The sequence below is a fragment of the Cryptomeria japonica genome, chromosome 3, assembly GCF_030272615.1.
Source record: "Cryptomeria japonica chromosome 3, Sugi_1.0, whole genome shotgun sequence".
In the NCBI taxonomy this organism is placed as follows: domain Eukaryota; kingdom Viridiplantae; phylum Streptophyta; class Pinopsida; order Cupressales; family Cupressaceae; genus Cryptomeria; species Cryptomeria japonica.
This window is the reverse complement of record NC_081407.1, coordinates 228,630,240-228,650,767: the sequence shown is the minus strand read 5'-3', so window position 1 is coordinate 228,650,767 and position 20,528 is coordinate 228,630,240. Positions and strand designations below refer to the sequence as shown.

Below are 20,528 nucleotides of genomic sequence, written 5' to 3'. Positions count from 1 at the left end.
CCTGAATTTTTTGATCAAATGGAAGGGCTTACCTGAGGAGAATGCCATGTGGGAGGGAGAAGAGATCTTTAACCATCTGAATCTGATATTGCTTGAGGACAAACAATCTCAAGGAGGGCAGACGGTCATGACCCCCAAAGTGAACTTACATTTACATGACCCAAGTAGGCTGGACACAAGGAAGGAAAGGATATTCACATTGCCTAGGGATAAGTAATGAAGCAAATACATTAAGTGTGGCTGTTAAGACAAATGAAATAATTAGGGCACTGGTTATGTAGGAAGGAAAGACGCCACCTTTCAAAGTGGAGGCTCTTTCCCAAGGGACACATTATTCAAACGATGGAAGAGGATATAAGAAGAGAGGAAGGCATCGCGGAGAAGCTGATACATAGAGATTGGAATCCAAAACAACAACCATGAATATCAACAAGTGTGCGATCATTTAGCAGATCGAACATCAGCATTTAACTCCATAAACAAAGATTGCAGGCATCAAATAGGAGGGCAGCCTTTTAAGAAGGAAGATAGCCATCAGACCACTAACACCGAATTATAACAGACCTCTAATTATTTCAGTCTGTATTACCAGCACTTTATAAACATACTAATTATTCTGTGGTATAGTTATTGCTTACATATTATCTGCCAATCATTATTTGCATTGGTATACATTGTATATATATAATAAAGGCCACTTGAATGTATTCTTATTGATGATAGAATGATAGAAATGTTTATGTGTCTAAAAACCACCCTATACAACGGGTCTAGGGTATAAGCAGTGAAGGATGAACTAGGATTGGTAAGAGGCTGTTCTAGAATGGATCGAAGGGGTCCCTAGAACCAGAGGGCACTTACTTAAAGGGCTAGGTAGTCCGCTTAGAACCCCTGTCCAATCCCACAAGGTGGCAATTGTGTTTTTGGGAGATAAGATGTGGACAGGGAATGCACATACAAGCCACCAAGGGAGAGAGCTGCAGTATACACCCTCTTAGGCTTGGTATAGGAAAGTGCTTCGAGTGGACCCTCCATGATCGTTCTCCAATATGTTGCATGCTTATAAATAGGAAGAGCTATCTAAATTTTGAAAAGATCTAGGTGTATGTTTGCATTTGTTGTTTCAATTTTGATTGTAGGTTTGAGACCCTGGTTTGCTCCTTTCTAGGACATTTAGTGGTGAGTTGACATTCTAATATTGCTTAATGAGCAATGTGATTTTAGGGCAATATAGTGAGGGGACATCACACATTGCTGCGAAGGAATTAGCCATTGCCAAATCTTAGGCAATTGGAGATGTTTTAAACGCCTCAGCTAAAATGTTCATTTTGTTTTGGTGAGTTTGATAGCATGTCAATTTACACCCAACAAATCGGTGCCATTATCTGGGAAGATGTTACTTTAGGTGTTGTAAATTCTAAAGTTGATGCTTTTTATCCATCCATTTTTATATCAGCATTGTACATGGTGTTTTTTTATCTCTTTCTGTAATTATTGTTAATTGATCATGGTTTGTTAAAAACTGGTATAATCGGGAAGCTTCTAAAGTGTTGTCCTATTCATTAATTCTACAACTAACCTCATTTTCATCTTAAGCTCTCAAAATTTTCTAACTCCATTGCAGGGCCATGGGGTTGTTTGTAGGTTTTCAGAAATTTCCCTCCCTAAACATGGCCTTTGACCATATTCGATGATCTTGTGATGACAATTCATATGTCTCTAAACTAAATGAATGCAATAACCCAACCAAGTTGTTTGACTAGTCATCTAAAGAAAAGGAATAACCCAACAAATGTTTTTAACTAGTTCTCTAAATGAAATGCATAACTCGACATCAAATGATCCCTCTAGATCCCTTACAAGCTGCCTACTACAGCTCTTCCAGGATCAGGCTTATCCATCGATTTAAATTTCGTTTAACAATTTATAATCATGGTTCCTTTGTCCTTAGATTATTTTTCATTAATTTTCTAATTTATAGATTGTCTTATTTGTGTTTGATTACTGTTTTTTTGCAGGCACCACTCTTGGTTGGATGTGACGTAAGAAATATGACCAAAGAAACATTTGAAATCATAAGCAATGAAGAAGTGATTGCAATTAATCAAGGTAGATGCTTTTAACTTAAGTAATCATTTGAGAGGAGCTTAAAGAAAGCTAGAAATATTGCATCTGTTTGGAGTTTTTATTGGTAAATAAAAATATCTACCAAAATGTACTAGTTTCGTAAATGCCATAAAAATTAAAATTTCAACAGTGCTAGTTACAATTTTCCAATCAATTTGAAGTGATCATTTATATATGCAATATGTTTTTGAGTCTTTATTGTTTACAATGTTGTTAAGTGGTTGTTTGTGATTTTCTTAATAAGTGATGATTTATTTTGAGGTATGGGCCAAAGCTTGGTGATGCATATCTTTACAGGTTTCCTGGCCTGTAAGGTAAATTGCAAGAAATGGCACTAGACCCTCTCCAACCCCTCTATTTTAGTAATCATCTCAAGTAGGAAGTGGTACAAGTGTTGTTCAAAACATAGTTTGAAAACTTGAACCTGGATTCAACTCAGCAGCTCAAAATTTTGACTGGTACTCGAGACTCGGCAAAAAATGAACCTCATAATTACGCAAAAAAAGAAATCAATGTATTTAGAGAATATAAAAGTCTAATTTGACTATCAATTTATTATAATTCAAACATTACACATGTCATATGATCCTTAAACTCTTAAAATTTAAAAGTTCAGTCACTCTGCTTTTCAGGTACCAAAAGAGTTCGAGCCTAAGACTTGGGACTCTTGGAGTAGGTGGCCATACTCAGCGTGGGAGTCTAGTTGGCTTGGCTCAACCAGCTTAGAGACTTGGGAGTTTGGCGATTCTTGTAGAGTACTTGCAGAGTCTTCGAACTATGGTCAAAAAACGTCCTGAAACCTTAGATATCGGTGTAATGTCCCCACTTTGAAATAGAATTTAATAATAAATAATAATAATAAAATTAAAATATAAAATATAAAAGAATATAATTAAATATAACTAAAATTAATTAAGTTAATGAATGGTAAAAAGACATGAAATGAAAAGTTGTGACTCCCTCAAACATGAGATATAAAAGGGAGAAGAGAACCTCATTTGAAGGGGATAAATTTGGGAATCAGAAGTGCAGATCTGATTTAAATAAATCTGATTGTGAAAGGTTGTGTTCCTTTCAAAGGGCAGAAATAACGAAGAGTTGCACTCTTTCAAAGTGTGCTAATGGTGAAAGGGTGTGTCTCTTGCCAAAGGGCGTACATGATGAAGAGGTGTGACCTCTCCCTCACATTGAGGGATATGAAGGAAAGGAATCAAAGTATCCAGTGACATCACCATCAATAATCAGATCAGAACTGTTATTAAGCTACAGGCAGTAACATCCTTGTTCTTGGTGATATGCATGGGGATGTGCTTAATATGCATGCTTATTATATGAAGCCTGATAATGTCTTATGCAGGATTTAATGATAATATTAATATTGACTGCAATATGTATGACAGTCATACTTAATTTCTTATACATTTGTACTACTTGGAAAGCTAATAAGATAAAAGGACTAAACCTTGCTCTTCTGCTAATACCTGGGTAAGGATTGGGATGATTGTGTAGGGAAAGGCATTCTAAATCCTCACAAGTCAGGCAATCCTGAGATGGGGTAAGGATAGGTATGCCGAAAGCCTTGACGGAGTAGTCCCAAGATAGGGTAAGGGCCTGCATTCGGAAACCTTGAGGGAGCCTGCTTGTGGATTGGTCTCTAAGTGCCCTAGCACAATAATTTCCCCTCTTCAGTTTGGGTTAGAGAAGTAACAGGGATAAGACCTTGATACATAGGGTCATGGAATTGTATTATTATTTATTAAGAAGTAAATGCCTACTATTCTAAACATTTAAATTAAGATATTATAATATTTAATGATGCATTCAATAATATAGATTAATTGTTGATAAACAGCCTACCTCCAAGTAGGGGACATCACAGTCATGCTACAGGGCTTTCATGCATCCACATTAATAGAAGTCATATTAAGAAAAGTTTCACTTCTGATTTTGAAAGCAGAACAGATACCTTCCAGTAATAGATTCATCTTTCTATTATTAGCGATGATTCTGGTACTAAAGAGTAAAGAGTAATAGGCCATTTTCTTATATCTTTATTACTTATATATATATATTGTCACTTTGCTTCATTCAAATTGGATAAATTCCATAGAATTTGGAAGTTCACACTGTGATCTTGAGTAACTACACCCTTTGATACATGTACTTTTCTTCCATCTTGGACTTTAAACAAATAAAGATGCTAAATTCACTTGACATTGAGATCGGTCTGACTGGTAATTACCTGTTGTATTGCAGATACCCTTGGCATACAAGGAAGAAAAGTTTTCATAGATGGTAAAGATGGATGTAGACAGGTAATCTTCCTTTAATCCCTTTCTTTCCATCTATCTTACACGTTGCAATTTTTTTTAAAGATGTCCAGATGAATGTTTTCTAGGATTTGTAACTTTATTCCCTTTTTTTAATCTTCCTTTATTCCCTTTCTTTCCATCTATCTTACACGTTGCAAATTTCTTTAAAGATGTCCAGATGAATGTTTTCTAGGATTTGTAACTTTATCAATGAACCAAATGCACTCCCTTCGATCTATACTTTGTTGTTTTGTTACCATCATTCAGCAGAACCAAGACTAGCTTTTAGACCTGATTGTTTCATAAAAGATCAACAAAAAACATGCTGAGCAGAAACACTTGAGCTAAGAGGTAATTTGGCAAAGTATACAAGGTCTGATTTATTTTCTGGAAAGTGATTGTTTGCATGGCATAACTATGCTTACTAAGAGGTATAAGACAAGACAAACAATTCCATGCTAGGATATTAATTGTTTGTTTTCCAATTTGGTTTCATAGAAGTTTAAAAAATCTTATGCCATGTAGAAATTATATACTTCAGCATCACCCTTGACATAATAATTGAGATCTTTACTCTGCAATGTGTAGCTCTAAGAAAATCTGATGGACGACAAGCTTATTAGCAAATTATGTAATGGTAGCTGTATGTTCGTTGGGAAAATGAATGTAAGGAATTTGAGAGAATTGGATGGCACCCAGTTCAATGAGTGTATGATTTTATTTATTACCAAGTGGGGAAGTTACATGGTAGTTGTAACTTATATTTTAAGTTACCTTTTAGTTATGTTACCAGTTTGCTCTTGGAAACCCTTAGATTTGGGTTGAATTTGAACCCAATCTGGTTGCCTTGTGGGGCCATCTAGGGTCGTGCAAAATAGTGCTAGATTTGGCAAGCTCTGCTGTAGAACAGGCTCAAGTGACTTTGGGTCCATTTTGTAGGACTTGGAACAAACCCTACTAGAATATTTTTTTTTTAACTTCTAATTTTTTAATTTTTTTAACTTTTTTTTAATGGCCTACTAAGTTTGTTAGCACTATATGTCATGTTAGCATCATATTATTACAGTAGTCATCTAGTAGTTTTGGATGGTCATCTTAAAACTATTGATTCAATCATATATACATTAATACATAGGTTCCTAGTTTTACAGAAAAAAGAAACCAAACTTGATGCCAAACACAGAAAATGATGCTTATAGGTTATGTTGCTATAGCAATTTTCACAAAGCATAGAAATTTGTTGACATTGACTCTAACAAAACATTCTATAGTTGTGATGTGGTAATCGTTGAGAATGCGGGGCTGTTTCAGTCAATGATAGAGCAGAAATCAGAGCTGAAAATTACTGAAAACCTGGAAAAATTGGCTAAGAAATTAGGTCTGGGGCCAAGAGAGGTAGAGTTGCCATTAAATTACAAGCCCCACTGCTGGTGCATATTATGGAAATCAGCCAGATGATGCAGATTCAAATAGAACTGCTGCACACTACGAAAATTTGCAACAAGATGATGCTGATTCAACAAGAGAGAGACAATAGAAGAGACCCAAACGGAGGTACAACACAAATAATGATGTTCATTGGGATGAACTGATTGATAGGAGGGTGAAAGGAAGATTCAAAAGATGTAAATAAGGTAAAATAGTAAAATTTGCTTTAATGGCTGATTTGCAGTATCCTTTAATACCTCAGGGATATCCTGAAGCCAAAAAAAGACCAGAGTAGGAAAAGGCTATGCAATGTTGTGGGGATCTGTGGGTTTGGCTCGTTTTTGTTTATAAAAATGTATTTTTGTTTTTGGGTGGCCGTTGGGTTTAGCCTGATTTTGTGTTGGGTGCCTGCATGTGACTCTGGGTGAACGCGGTGACATAAAAGCCCCAAACTAGACCCATACGAGTATGGGGGTTTCTGGGAGAACCCAGTAACATAGTCACTAAAACAAATTCATTTGAATGCAAAAGACACATATCAAATATACATGCTTAACTTAGAGCCTATTCAAAGTTGTTGGTTTGCTATTACTATACATGTGCAAGAGCCTATTCCCTGCCAAGGAGATCATAGAGAAAGCTTTTTGGATTGGAGGCAAGTTTTGTTTTTTTCTTCATTATTTTTATAAACAAATTCTCGTGTTTTAATTTCATTTTTCAATGTTTAAAATATTAAATGAGTTAGGATATATAATTTTTTCTCATTTCACTTGTTTGGAAGGTGTTGTTTTCCAAACTTGTTGCCATAGGGATTACAGTAGTGTTGTTACTTTTTCACACATCACCCCAAATGGGGACCCCCACTTTTTGCTTCGCTTAGTTGCCTTCAAGCTTGGCAGTGGTTTTAGTTGTTAACCTTTGCTTGTGAGAGGAGGTTGGTTTGGTTTCGTTTAGGATTGAGGTAAGTTGCTAAAGTTGTCATGTTGTCAATGTTGAAAAGTTGTCAAGTTGCTAGGGGTGCAGGATGTCGTTAGGAGTTGATGATTGAGTAAGCAGTGGTAAGTTTGCTTGTAGTTGCGATGTTTAGCTATCCAATTCTTGTATGCCTTGACAAAGCCTTCAGTTTTTATTGTATGTTGAAGCATGTCTTTGTATTCTTGTAATTTAATTTGTGCATGTGATTCTAGTAATGATCCAAAAGCTATGTTTATTTTTTCAAAAATAATATCTCTGAACTAGGACTTTTAAAACTTGACATATAGAATTCCGTATCGCGATTCTGTTGAGAACTTCAGTGTGGAAAATAGTTTCATTTCAGCAGCTCAGAAAATAAATCTGACAGCTCATATATTATTGAGGCTAATTCTGCTCTTAAGTTCTTCCCAAATAAGAAATGATTACCGAGATTAATATTGTTTTTGATTCTGAAGGAAAAAGCTTAATTCAAGCAACTACATATGATTTTAGATTGATAAAAGAATTCTACCCCAATCAGATTTCTTTTCATGTAGGGCAGACCTGAGCAACTATATATTTCTGGCTAGAGTTAACTCTGAGTGCTCCAATTGGAGAATTTCCATGCATCAACCTATCATGGAAGCTTGACATTCATATTAAAATCTCTGCTTTACTTAAAAGGAAGTTAGATCTGAGGAGGAAACTTGGACTACCAAGTCTGAATAATTAAACGGGTTTATTTTACCTTCCAAGCGAATGAATTATTAAAATCCAGTTTTAGATTCATCTTTGATAATCTCCTTTCCTGAGGTTAGGAAAAATCAAAGTCAGAATTGGCTAATGTGTTCTTGCTACTTAAAATTTCTGAGTTACCAGTTCGGGTTCGGATTCGGGTACGGATTCGCAAAAAAAATAAAATTCTTGGGTACAGGTACGGGTTCGTCCACACACACACACACACACATATATATATTAATTAAATATATGTTCAATATATACAATCCATAATTCTTGATCAATTTTAAAGGGGTTATTTTTCAGTTCGGGTATGGGCAATTGAACTAGAGCTTGCACTTGCACTTCCAGTTTTAGCCATTATGTATGATTATATGAATAATGCACCTAAAATAAAAAGAGAAAACACAACATTATTGAAAAAAATTGATTAAATTTCGGCATTATAACCCTATACCATGCATACAAAGTGTTAAAAAATATACAAGGCTTATTTAAATTTTTTTAGAAAAACTTAAAAATTTTTTTTGAAAAAAACGTGAAAAAATTCTTGAAAACTTGTAAAAAATTCAGATTCACTCACCTTTGATGGCTAAATCTTCCTTCTGTAGTGATTCCTACGCCTTTATGCATGTCTCACATCTTCATAGTCACCACCTTCGAAGAAAAATGCAAAAACTAAGAAACCTGGCTTTTAGAGAAAAATCTTCAAAAATGCAAATAGAATGAGTTGAATGAATATTTTGATGCATGAAATGCATCATAAAGGGGCGAATTAGGGTTTTATTATTAAAAAGCTATTTTAAAAAGTCTTTTTTTATTGATTTTTGACCCGTGGGCCCCGTTTTTGGGAACCCACGGGCCTGGGTTCACGCGGGTCCTCCTGGGTTCCACCCGGGTCCTTCCTAGGTGGTCGGGTTCCCTGTGGGTCCTGCACCCAGCCACTTGGGAAGGACTCGGGTGGAACCCAGGTCGAACCCGAGCCGAACCAGGATCAGGCACGAACTAGTACCCGAACCCAGGCCAAAAGGGAAAGAACCGGTAACTTAGACTTAAATTATGATACATTCAAGAAGAATCACTATATTGGCAAATTGAGGAAAATTCAATCAAGTATCTAATTGTAGTTGAATATTTTCAGCATAAAAAATAAAGCGATGTAGTATAGATGAATTTTATGGAAAGTTTGGGCTGGGGGCTTAACTTGATTGGTGAGAGCTTTGAGTGGTAAAGCCTGAGTTCATAAGGTCTAGTCTCCCCCCAGCCCACATGGTATTGGAGGACGTGTTGCATCAGCGTCATCGGTCATGTTAAAAAGTTTACTAGGCGTACTGCAATCTATAGGGGGTACTATACCCGATTCTTGTAGTCTAAAAAATATTATGGAAAGTTTCAATAACTATAGTTTATTGCTAATGTAATGTCCCCATTTTTGTGCATGCCTAAGTATCAGTAATTTTCAAAGGTCAGCCTATTATCAGTGGTCCTTGTAGACTAATGTGGTGATTAGGGGGCCCTTAGAGGGTAATCTAAGGTTCTTCAACTGACACTTTGATGTCTTTTCTAGTGTTCTCCAACTTAGTTCATCAGTTGGTTCATCGTCTGCCTTCTAGGGATCATTCATAGCTATTTGATAGACACTATTTTTAGTAAGTCACTTGGATGTTTTGGTCCCATACTTAGTATTTAGTGTAAGTCATTGGGATGGTTGGAGGGTACAACGACTATTGCTGGGTAGTTGGCATAATTAATTAAATGTTGCGATATTGGCTTTCATTGGAGTTAATTATTAATACTAATTTATTAAAGTTTTGGCTTAAATAATATTAATCAAATTAATGACTTTATATTAAGGGGATGTAATGAGTATTGATTGCACAAATTATTTTAATGATTATAAAGTCATTTATTAAGCCTTTATGGAGGTGCCAACTACATTAAATGATTAATTGAAATAAAATGAAATTATAAAAGTGCATTTCATTTTCTCCCAGTCGTGGGTTTTTGAGAAAGTTATAAAAGGGCACTTGAGAGCTCATTAATTCATTATTGTTTGCAAATTGATGAAGCTTTTTGGAGAGCAACGGTTTGCTGTTGAACATTCAAACTTGTTGAGGACGAAATCCCTTAGAAAGGACAGTGTTTGCAGGTTTGAGAGATCACCCAAGGGCACTCAATTGATAATCTCATTTAGAGATTATAGTAGGGCATAATTGTTTTAGATTTCTAGAGTTATTTAGGGGTTTACAGAATTATTCTAAGGCAAAATGTTTATTGCAGCTTGGAGGCCATTAATCACTTCCTATCATCCTTCAAGAGGCATTTAGAGTAATAATGGTTGGGTTTTATCATAGAGAGTTGGAAATTGTGTCATTTCCAGATTTTTGGAATTGGGTTTTGACTATATGGCTTCTGATAAGGATTAATTATCAAATTGACAATTGTTATTTTCCAATCATTCTTTGCCAGGCAAGGCATTTCACCTGGTATGCTTGTTAATTTTAATTATTGGAAAAAGAATTGTGGATTTTGTGTAATAAATCCTCATTCAGTAGTTAAAGTTATTTCAATTTATTTTCAAGCATTTATGTGCAATATTTATATCTCAAAAAACACAAAAAACCAAAAATTAGAAAAAACTAAAAAGAGACAAAAATCTGAAAATTAAATATCCACAGAGGGGTGGGATATTTCAGTGGTATCAAAGCTTGTCTCTTCCTGCCAGCCCATTGGGTTATTGTTGTTATCAGTTTCAATGTCTTGGTTTCAGAATCATGTTCACAGTTGATGAGTCTTTGTCTGATATGATGCAATGATTGATTAATTTGACGAAGGATCCAGACATTAAAAAGGGATTTGTAAAGATTTTTGCAAAATCTAGACATAAGGAAGAGTCTAAAAAGAAGATGCTAGAATCAAAGACAAATGATGATGAAGAAGACATTGAGAATGTTAATTCATATAATGTCAATCGTACAATTTCATAATTCCAATACATTGATTACATGTTAACTATTAGTATGTATGTTAACAAATCAATAATAAAATCTAAACCGAATTATGATGTTTGACCGGTCACACCCTTTCATGTTAACGGGCTATGATAAGCGATTCATAATCGCGTTGCTCACGATCAGCAATGATCTTAAATTGTTATCGGGCTATGTTATTAACGGGCTGTGTTAATATTGTTAACGGGCTGCTAACGGGTGATGAGTGGCACGTAGGGAAGAGATGTGTCTTCCGACATGGGAAGACATATATCTTCACTACTTAACCCCTCTTCCACATATATATAACACACATACAATAAGGAGGAACAAAATATTGAAATTGATAAGTGTTGTGCTTCCTTTCGTTCGCACTACTGCAGTTCAAATTTAATTCGAGACTATATCTTCATCTCTTCTATCCTCTTGATCACAGAATTAAAATAAACTTAACATGGTATCAGAGCTAAGTTAAGGAAGATCAAATTAAATTTTGTAACGATCTCATAGACATTCACCCGGCTCTTAGTAGATCATATTCCTATAATCCTAATGGCAACCGGAGTTTGGTTTGAAGATCGACTAGATGGAGCATCAAATTTTGTATCTTGGAAATTCAGGATCATGCTTGTTTTGAAAGAAAATAAAATTGACTCCCATGTCAAAAGTGAAATTCCTGAACCCTCTGATGATACGGAGAAAATTCAGTGGAGCAAGGACAGTGAGGAGGCTCTTAAGATAATCATGGATTTAGTGGGAGACCACATTGTGCCAGTTATTTCTAAATATGAGACGACTTTTCAGATGTTCAAAGCCCTAGTTGACATTTATGAAATTAACAACACTAGCAGGGCTCTCACCTTGAAGAATCAACTACACCATATAAAGATGAATAAAGGAGAGACAGTTACATCCTATTTCTTGAGGATCACTGAGCTTAGGGATCAACTATCCACTATTGTACATCTAGTAGACAACAAAGAACTTGCTATGATGGCCCTAAATGGACTTCCTACCTCGTGGGAATCGTTCATTCAAGGAATCAGTGCTCGTTCTAAATTTCCTAAGTTTGATAGATTGAAAACCGATTGCATTCAAGAGGAATCTTGGCTTGTCACAAGAGGAATAAAACAAAACAATGGTAATGAGGACATTCAAGTTCTAAACTCTAATTCCCACAAGAAAGGAAAGAAGAAGAACACTAAGAGAAAGAGGACAACGACTTAAATGGAAAGAGCTCTTCAAAGAAGAAGAGAGACATGTCTGAAGTACAATGTTTCAGATGTGACCAATATGGGCACTATGCAATGAAGTGTTCAGACGGGATCAAGCAACATGCTTCTATGGTAGAAGTTAAGAAAGGGAGTGATTCCGAGAGACTAGTCTTCTACTCAGCCCTCTCTAGTCAAGTCACCTCCAGTTCGAACACATGGGTGATAGACAGCGAAGCATCTCGACACATCATTGGATTTTGTGAGCACCTAGATACACTTGTGGAAAATTCAAATGAAGAAGTGACAATTGGTGATGTCTCAAATTATCCAGTTATGGGAATAGGAACCTGCAATATCAACCTAAAGTTAGGCATATCCCTACAGCTGATTGGAGTTCTATTTGTACCCGGTATAAAGAGAAACCTTGTCTTAGTTTCTGCACTTGAAGATAAGGGTTACAGATTAACCATTATGGAAGGAAAGGTACTTGCTTAGCCAAAGAACTCCACCATCAAGAAAGCCCACACCATTGGAGTAAGACTAGGGAGCCTCTACAGACTTTGCACCACTCCACCTCAAGTCTTGATTCATGAGACTCCAGATTCGAATGAACTTTGGCATAGAAGATTAGGGTACCTTCATTTCCATGCCCTACCTAAGATAGAGAAGATGGTGATTGGCTTACCCAAGCTACGTCATAGTTCTAAAGGAGCATGCAAGGGGTGTGCCTTGGGAAAGAATACTAAAGGGTCTTTCAATTCTAACAACAATAAATCCAAAAATGTATTAGAATTAGTTCATTTTGATTTATGTGGACCCATGTCTGTACCCTCCTTAGGAGGATTTTTATATTATGTAATATTTGTAGATGATTATTCTAGCAAGACCTGGATATATTTTTTGAGGTACAAAGAATCTTAAGAAATCATTTCTAAATTTAAGGAATTCAAAGCTCTTGCAGAAAACATGACAGGTAAGAAAATCATAACCTTAAGAACAGACAATGGGGGGGAATACACTTCTGATATGTTTAAAGATTATTGTATAAATGCTGGGATTAAGAGGGAGTTAACTGTACCTTATAACCCACAACAAAATGGGGTAGCTGAAAGAAAGAATAGGACTATAGTAGAAGCTATTAGGGCTATGTTGTTTGACCAAAATATAGAAACCTCATTTTGGGCTGAAGCATCTAGGACAGCTGTGTACATTCAAAATAGATGTCCTCATTCTCTTCTTGATAATAAAACCCCTGAAGAAGCCTTTACTGGTAACAAACTTGACATAAGTCATCTCCGGATCTTTGGGTGTCCAGTCTATATTCATGTTCCCAAAGAAAAGAGATCAAAATTAGAACCTTCTGGAAAGAAAGGGGTATTTGTTGGGTACAGTGAAACCTCTAAGGCTTACAGAGTATGCATACCTGGACAAAGGCAAATTGAACAAAGTAGAGATGTCATCTTTGAAGAAGGCATAGCATTCAGGATGTCCAAAAGCTCCAATGAATTAGAAAACCAAGATCCTCCTACAAGCATGGATGAGGACCCCACCCCTGAGATTCAGAGGGAGACCTCTGAAAACGCTGAGCATGAAGTTCAAGACTTACCTTTGAAAGAACATTATCCTGAAACTAGGAAGAGACCACTTTGGGCTAAAAAGGTGCTTCAAGAAGCTGAAAATTATGCTGCTCCAAAGGGGACCTTCAGAGAAAGTAAGAGACCTAACCAATTTTCCAGTTATGCTACCTTGATGAGTGAGACCATTGATGCAGAACCTTCCTGTGTTGGAGATGCTCTCAAGCATCAAGTTTGGAAAGATGCTATGTCAGAAGAGAATCAGTCAATTCTAAAAAAATAATGTCTGGGATATTGTGCCTAGGCCTAAAGGCAAATTTGTGGTATCTTCTAAATGGCTCTTTAAAATCAAACATGCAGCAGATGGCAGCATTGAGAAGCACAAAGCAAGGTTTGTTGCCAGAGGTTTCTCATAGAAAGAAGGTATTGACTATGAAGAGACATTTGCTCCTGTTGCCAGATACACTTCTGTCAGAGCAGTTTTGGTTATTGCCGCATCTAAAGGATGAAAAGTCCATCAAATGGATGTTAAGACTGCTTTTCTGAATGGTAAGATTGAAGAAGAAGTTCTTTGGAGCAACCTGAAGGTTTTGTGATTCATAAGGTTGAATCACATGTCTGCAAATTAAAGAAAGCCCTATATGGACTGAAACATGCCCCCAGAGCATGGTATGAAAGAATTGATCACCATCTCTTGGAATTAGGGTTTTCTAAGAATGAAGCAGATCTCTTTACTACAAGGTAATCAATGGTGAATTATTATTTCTTATTCTTTATGTTGATGATCTACTAATCACAGGAGAGGATAATCGTATTTCATAGTGTAAGAAAGAATTAGCCTCTGAGTTTGATATGAAGGATTTAGGAATTCTTCACTACTTGGATTGGAAGTTTGGCAGCAGGCAGATGGTATAATCCTTAATCAAGGAAAATACACCATTGATATACTCAAGAGATTTGGAATGATGGATTGTAGATCCATGACCACACCTATGGAGACAAATCTGCACAAGCTAAAGGAAGCAACTGCAGAATTAGAGTTTGCAGATCCTACTCTCTACAGATAGGTTATTGGATCTCTGATGTATTTGGTAAACACAAGACCTGATATATGTTATGCTGTTAATACACTAAGTCAATTCATGTGTGAACCTAGGGAAATACATCTCGTTGCTGCAAAGCATATTCTGAGATATCTTCGGGGAACTATTGGTTTTGGTCTGAAATTTAAACATGTAGACCTTGACCTACACAGATTCACTGATTCTGATTGGGCTGGAAGCATAGTTGACAGGGAAAGAACGTCGGGATGTTGCTTTAGTTTAGGATCAAGAATGATCTCATGGATATGTAGAAAACAGTCTTCAGTTGCTCAGAGTTCTACAAAAGCTGAATACATTGCAGCCTCCATGGGAGCAAGAGAAGTAGTATGGCTCCGGAAATTGCTTGTAGGACTTTTTGGTCAGCCCTTAAATCCTACTGTCATCTATTGTGACAATCGGAGTTGCATCAAGCTTTCAATGAATCCAATATTTCATGACAGGTCTAAACACATTGAGATTCCTTATCACTATGTTCGAGATATGGTGGAAAGGAATGTGATCCGACTGAATTGTATTAGTACAGGTGATCAGATTGCAGACATTCTTACCAAGCCTCTCTCCAGGATCAAGATTGAACACTTTAGAGATAAACTTGGTATGGTTGAAAATGTTATTTAATTTTGAGATAGAGTCTCATTTATTCTGATATACTAATATATTTAAGATGTTTAATGTGTAAACTCTTTTATTTGTCATGTGTGTGACTCCATGACTTCATGGGCCCTCCTATGAACATTATTGAAGGGTGACAACTCTTCAATAATGAACACTTGTTTCAAATTGATATTGTAAGGTGATGATTTTACAATTATCAATTTATCTATCTTGATGGATATCATGTGACTTGATATCTGTGGACATGTCATGATAGTATATATCTCTGAGACATTATGGTAGATATCAGTTGGTTGGTATCATTAAATAAACCATAATTATGATAGAGATCTTCATGGTGAATATTATGGACATAATATTCGTAGACATGCCATGAATCATTATCAGTATGGTGGGCATCATGTGACTTGATGCCAGTGCACATACCTTACTTGATAACTATGAGTTATGGTGAGTATCATGAGACTTGATATTCATTGTTGGACCATATCTCTGGATATCACTATGGTGTGATATCTCTTCTCTTCACAATCAATGGATGAATTGTGATGTTTTCTCTAACATGAAATGTGTCCTCCCTAGTTAAGAGGGAGTGTTAATTCATATAACGTCAGTCGTACAATTTCATAATTCCGATACATTGATTACATGTTAACTATTAGTATGTATGTTAACAAATCAATAATAAAATCTAAACCAAATTATGATGTTTGACCGGTCACACCCTTTCATGTTAACGGGCTATGATAAGCGATTCATAATCGCGTTCCTCACGATCAGCGATGATCTTAAATTGTTATCGGGCTATGTTATTAACGGGCTGTGTTAGTATTGTTAACGGGCTGTTAACGGGTGATGGGTGGCACGTAGGGAAGAGATGTGTCTTCCCACATGGGAAGACATATCTCTTCACTACTTAACCCCTCTTCCACATATATATAACACACATACAATAAGGAGGAACAGAATACTGAAATCGATAAGTGTTGTGCTTCCTTTCATTCGCACTACTGCAGTTCAAATTTAATTCGAGACTATATCTTCATCTCTTCTATCCTCTTGATCACAGAATTTAAATAAACTTAATAGAGAATGATGTGCTTGCAGCAGTTGAAGAGTTGAATGTAGCAGAAAATTTTGGGACAGCTCCCAACATGGAGCATTTTCACCATTTTAGTGATGGTAATTGTGAATTTGTGTATTAAATCCTCATTTAGTATTTAAAGTTATTTCAATTTATTTTCAAGCATTTATGTGCAATATTTATATCTCAAAAAACACAAAAAAAAACAGAAATTAGAAAAAACAAAGACAAATCAGAAAATTAAATATCTATAGAGGGGTGGGATATTTCAACCAATACATGCATGTTTTGGCAATTTGACAAGCTTATATTTTTCTATTGGAAACAAATGGCAATTAGTTGTTCAAGAATTTGCTCATTAGTGAGTCTAACTTTTGAAATTAGCCAGTTGGTGAAAAAAGCCCAAAAAATTATTCTTTTATCGACAAGCCTCAGAATTAGGAGTAGGCAAATGCAGCCTGTTCCATATTTTGACAGATTGGATAGCCTTACTCAGTGCTTCAACGCTTAGAAAAAAAAGGTGATGGAATAACCAAACCTGTTGACGAAAATTTTTAGAAACTTTAAATGAATGCCTTAATAAAACCATACTAAGAGAGTACATGATCAATCAACTCTGAGCTGGATTTTCTCGAATTCTTTAGAGATATCGGAATCGATGAGCATTTTTTGATGCTTAAGAGATTTTAGGGAAATGGATGTCGGGCAATTGCAATGCTATATAATAAGTTTTACCCTTCAAAGAAACCTGCATGTTTTGAGAAAATCTGAGGGAGAACAGAATACTACTTGACAAGGACTTAGGTAATTATGTTAATGGCTGTTAGAAAGTGAAAATGGCTGACAATTTTGTAGATGCTTGATAATTTTATGATTATTTGATAACTTTTCAAAGGATCAATTATATTCTCATTAAGATAACATTTGCTCACATAATCATCTATTAATTCCCAGATTCTTCAGTTCCTACAAGGAGACCATCTTTTAGCATCCCAAGAGCTCGTAATAAATATGGTTGAAAGCTTATCTAAATCAGACTGTACGTTAGGAAATAGGAAATCATCACAAGCAAGATAAACATACTAATCATTAGCTCAATCACGAAAGCTCATTGCAATGATCTATCCTAAACACATTCAATAGAGACATAAAGATAAAACATTTAAAAAGATTATGCAAACCAGATGTTCCCTTCATGTGGCTCCATTGTTCTTCTTTCTTCTCCAAATAGTTTTGTTGTAGATCTCACCTTCAAGTGCATAAACCTAATTGAGAAAGCAAGATTGACTTTGACACAAGAATACTAGAAGCGTGATTTGACAAAGTGATTAGAAATTCAATAGTCTGATTAGGGATTCAAAAATGCGATCAATTGGGGGTCTTGATTGAAGAAATTCATCCAATTTATAGATAAATTGGAGAGAAGACAAGATTAGCATGAAATTGATATTTAGGCAATTGATTTCAAAAATAGGAAAATTGAGTGGAAAGAAGAAGGTTATGACACCTTCTATGTCATGAATTATGACAGATTGCCAATGCAAAGGTTAGAAGACTAGAGGCTTATGACATCTTGCTATGCCAAAAGTATGACGCATGAGAAATTCATGCTTCCACCGAAGCATAAAAATAGGGAGAACTAGAGAGAAATTAATTAGGTGGAAATTAAATTTGACAAATCAGAAAATAGGTGGAAATTAGGAAATTGATGCAAATTAGGTAAATTAATTAATAATTTTTCATTCATTAATTAATTTACAAAAATAGGAGGAATTAATTAGCCAATTAAATAAACATTTAATTGTGACAAGAAGACTTAGGATAAATAAATAAATCATTTAACCTAGAGGGGAAATGCCAAACAAGATTAAATGAATAAATTATAAAACCTTGGAAGATGAATTAGAAATACAAGGACGACAATTAGGTCTTGACAAAGGATCGTTGATATTGATTCGATCATGATTTTGAATTGATAAATGATCTGATTGATAAATGCGCCGAGGAACAATGGCAAATTGATCCAAATTGACATGATTGAAGAGGAAAAGGATCGATGACAAATCGATCGTAAAACGACGAGATTGACAAGTTGATAAGAGATTGTCAAGATCGACCAAAATCATGATTAAAGATTGTTATCAACAAGACCAAATTTGAGAGCGAGACGAATGAAGAATGTAGAAGAATGACTCGATGCTCGCAAATGATAAAGACCAAGTGCGAATCATAGGAGAAATGTTAATGCGACGCAAAAACCTAAAATGAGGCAATGTGCAAATGTTAAAGTATGATCCTACAAGCGTTGACCATTTTTAGGTGTCTACATTTTGCCCCTCTTTGAGACAATGCGATTTTAAGCGTTGTTTCAAAGAACAATAATGAAAATGCCCCAGACAATGACAATGACATATGCATGCCCCCTCGAGGAATTGGCCGGAAACATCTAGAAAAGAGGCCAATTGATCGATAAGAATGATAGAAGATGACAAGATCGAATGGACTGCCAAGACTGACGAAAGAAATGTTAGTAAGAAGAAATTAGATAGAGGATAGTTAGAGATGAAGAAAAACTTGCTTTCAGTAATGCACTTTGTAGGTGAGAACCTTTATTTAATGTAGCAGAATGGATGCGTAGCATCATGGCATGGAAGGCCAGAGCTGAAATGCAACCCTTTTTGCAAAAGACAGACACATCACAGACAAATAGCAATCACAACAAAAAGAAAGGGACCATGAACCATCCCGGTCACTCTAAATCGCTCAGTGACAGCATCGAGCAACATAGGAACATGACCAAAGCCAAAGATAAATCAGTAAAAAGATAAGATGCACAAATTCCAACAAATCAAACAAACATCTTGATCTTCATTGTCAAAAGTTAAAAGTGTTGATAGGACGATCATGCTGTCTGGTTTCAGGACATGCGGTACCCCGTCTAAGACAGGACACAGTCTGGTTTCGAGTATACCACACCCTGTATAAGACCCATGATAGTGTGCCAAGGACAAATAAATTTGCGGTTGATTGATATGACAATTTTGATTAGTTTGAATGTCTGGTTTGATTGGAAAAGTTCATCTGTTTAAGCGTGATTTCAATAAAGCACAATGTTCGATTGATTGCGAGGCATTGGATGGATGCTCAGTGATCTGTCTATGCACCAAGGGATCCTTTATTGCAAAATGCTTGTTTTTTGGATTTTAATGTTTTGAAATGTTTTTTGTGCATTTTTTTAAGGACTTTTTATGATTTTTAGGGATTTTCATGTTTCAGTTTTTAGATACTTTTTTCAAGACTTTATTCGATTTTTTTGCTTGAAGATTTTTTCAGGACTTTATTTGATTTTATTTTTTTTGAATTTTTTCAGGACTTTATTTGATTTTTTTTTTTTTTTAAGAGATTTTTTCAGGACATTTTTAAATGTTTTTGAGATTTTTTCAGGACATTTTCAATTTTTAAGAGATTTTTTCAGGATATTTTTAAATGTTTTGGAGATTTTTTTTTCAGGACATTTTTAAATGTTTTTGAGATTTTGTGAAGACATTTTTCAATTTTTTTGAATTTATTTCAGGACATTATTTGATTTTTAGAGATTTTTTTAGGACATTTTCAATTTTTTAAATTTTTTCCAAACATTATTTGATTTTTAAGATTTTGCCCCCAGTGTCTAGCAAGGCAAGGAATATGATAGGTGAATAAATAGGCTTGCTGAAATGATGGTGGATAGAGGGAAGACAAAGGCCTTTTATCGTGGAGACAATACAGATGCAATTTTCAAGGGCTATTGCGTGATGGGACAAGAGACTGGATATGACAATGTAAAGCAGTGACATGGCATGAGGGACATGTCAAGAGGTTTTTGAAACCATGTTTAACTTTTGCGTCCTTATGTTAGATCAAGATCAAGGAATGAAAAAGAGTGTATGGATAGTGATAAGATATGGATAGGATAAGCAAGACCAAGAATGGATAAGGGACATGGACTGAAGGTCGAGGAAGGATACGGGATAGGTTAAGGGATAGTGGCAGAAAGTTGCAATAAGACGGGGAATATGGATGAAAGGTTGTAATAAGCAAATGGATAAAGACCAAAAGCTATGATGGACTAAAAGCTGCAAACAAGATACATGATGCTCATGACGATCCTCAGCCTTGTCAAGATCAAAGGTGGAAAGGGAAACTGGACATGAGGGATGATAGGACAAGGAAGGGTAATAGGACATGAAGGAGTATGACATGGTATGATAGGATAATGGAACAATGAAGGACAAAAGGATATGAAGGAGGAAACCTGCCCCCAAGTGTGGTGTGCAAGAAGTTCATAGATTACGCATGACGCCTGTTTGCCAGGTTTTCATCACGGTACTTGCCCAAGGCGCCTGTTTG

At 35.7% G+C, this 20,528-nt stretch overlaps 1 protein-coding gene across 2 annotated transcripts in view; it reads left to right on the top strand.

The window, feature by feature from the left end:
- The window catches only part of LOC131075448 (alpha-galactosidase 3), a 228,714-nt gene that overhangs the window by 125,788 nt on the left and 82,398 nt on the right, over positions 1 to 20,528 (top strand). For both annotated transcript variants that reach the window (XM_058012296.2, XM_058012297.2), the window contains exons 12-13: positions 2,019 to 2,109; positions 4,384 to 4,442. In XM_058012296.2, coding sequence (XP_057868279.2) covers positions 2,019 to 2,109; positions 4,384 to 4,442 — 150 coding nt within the window. The remainder of the gene's footprint in view (positions 1 to 2,018; positions 2,110 to 4,383; positions 4,443 to 20,528) is intronic.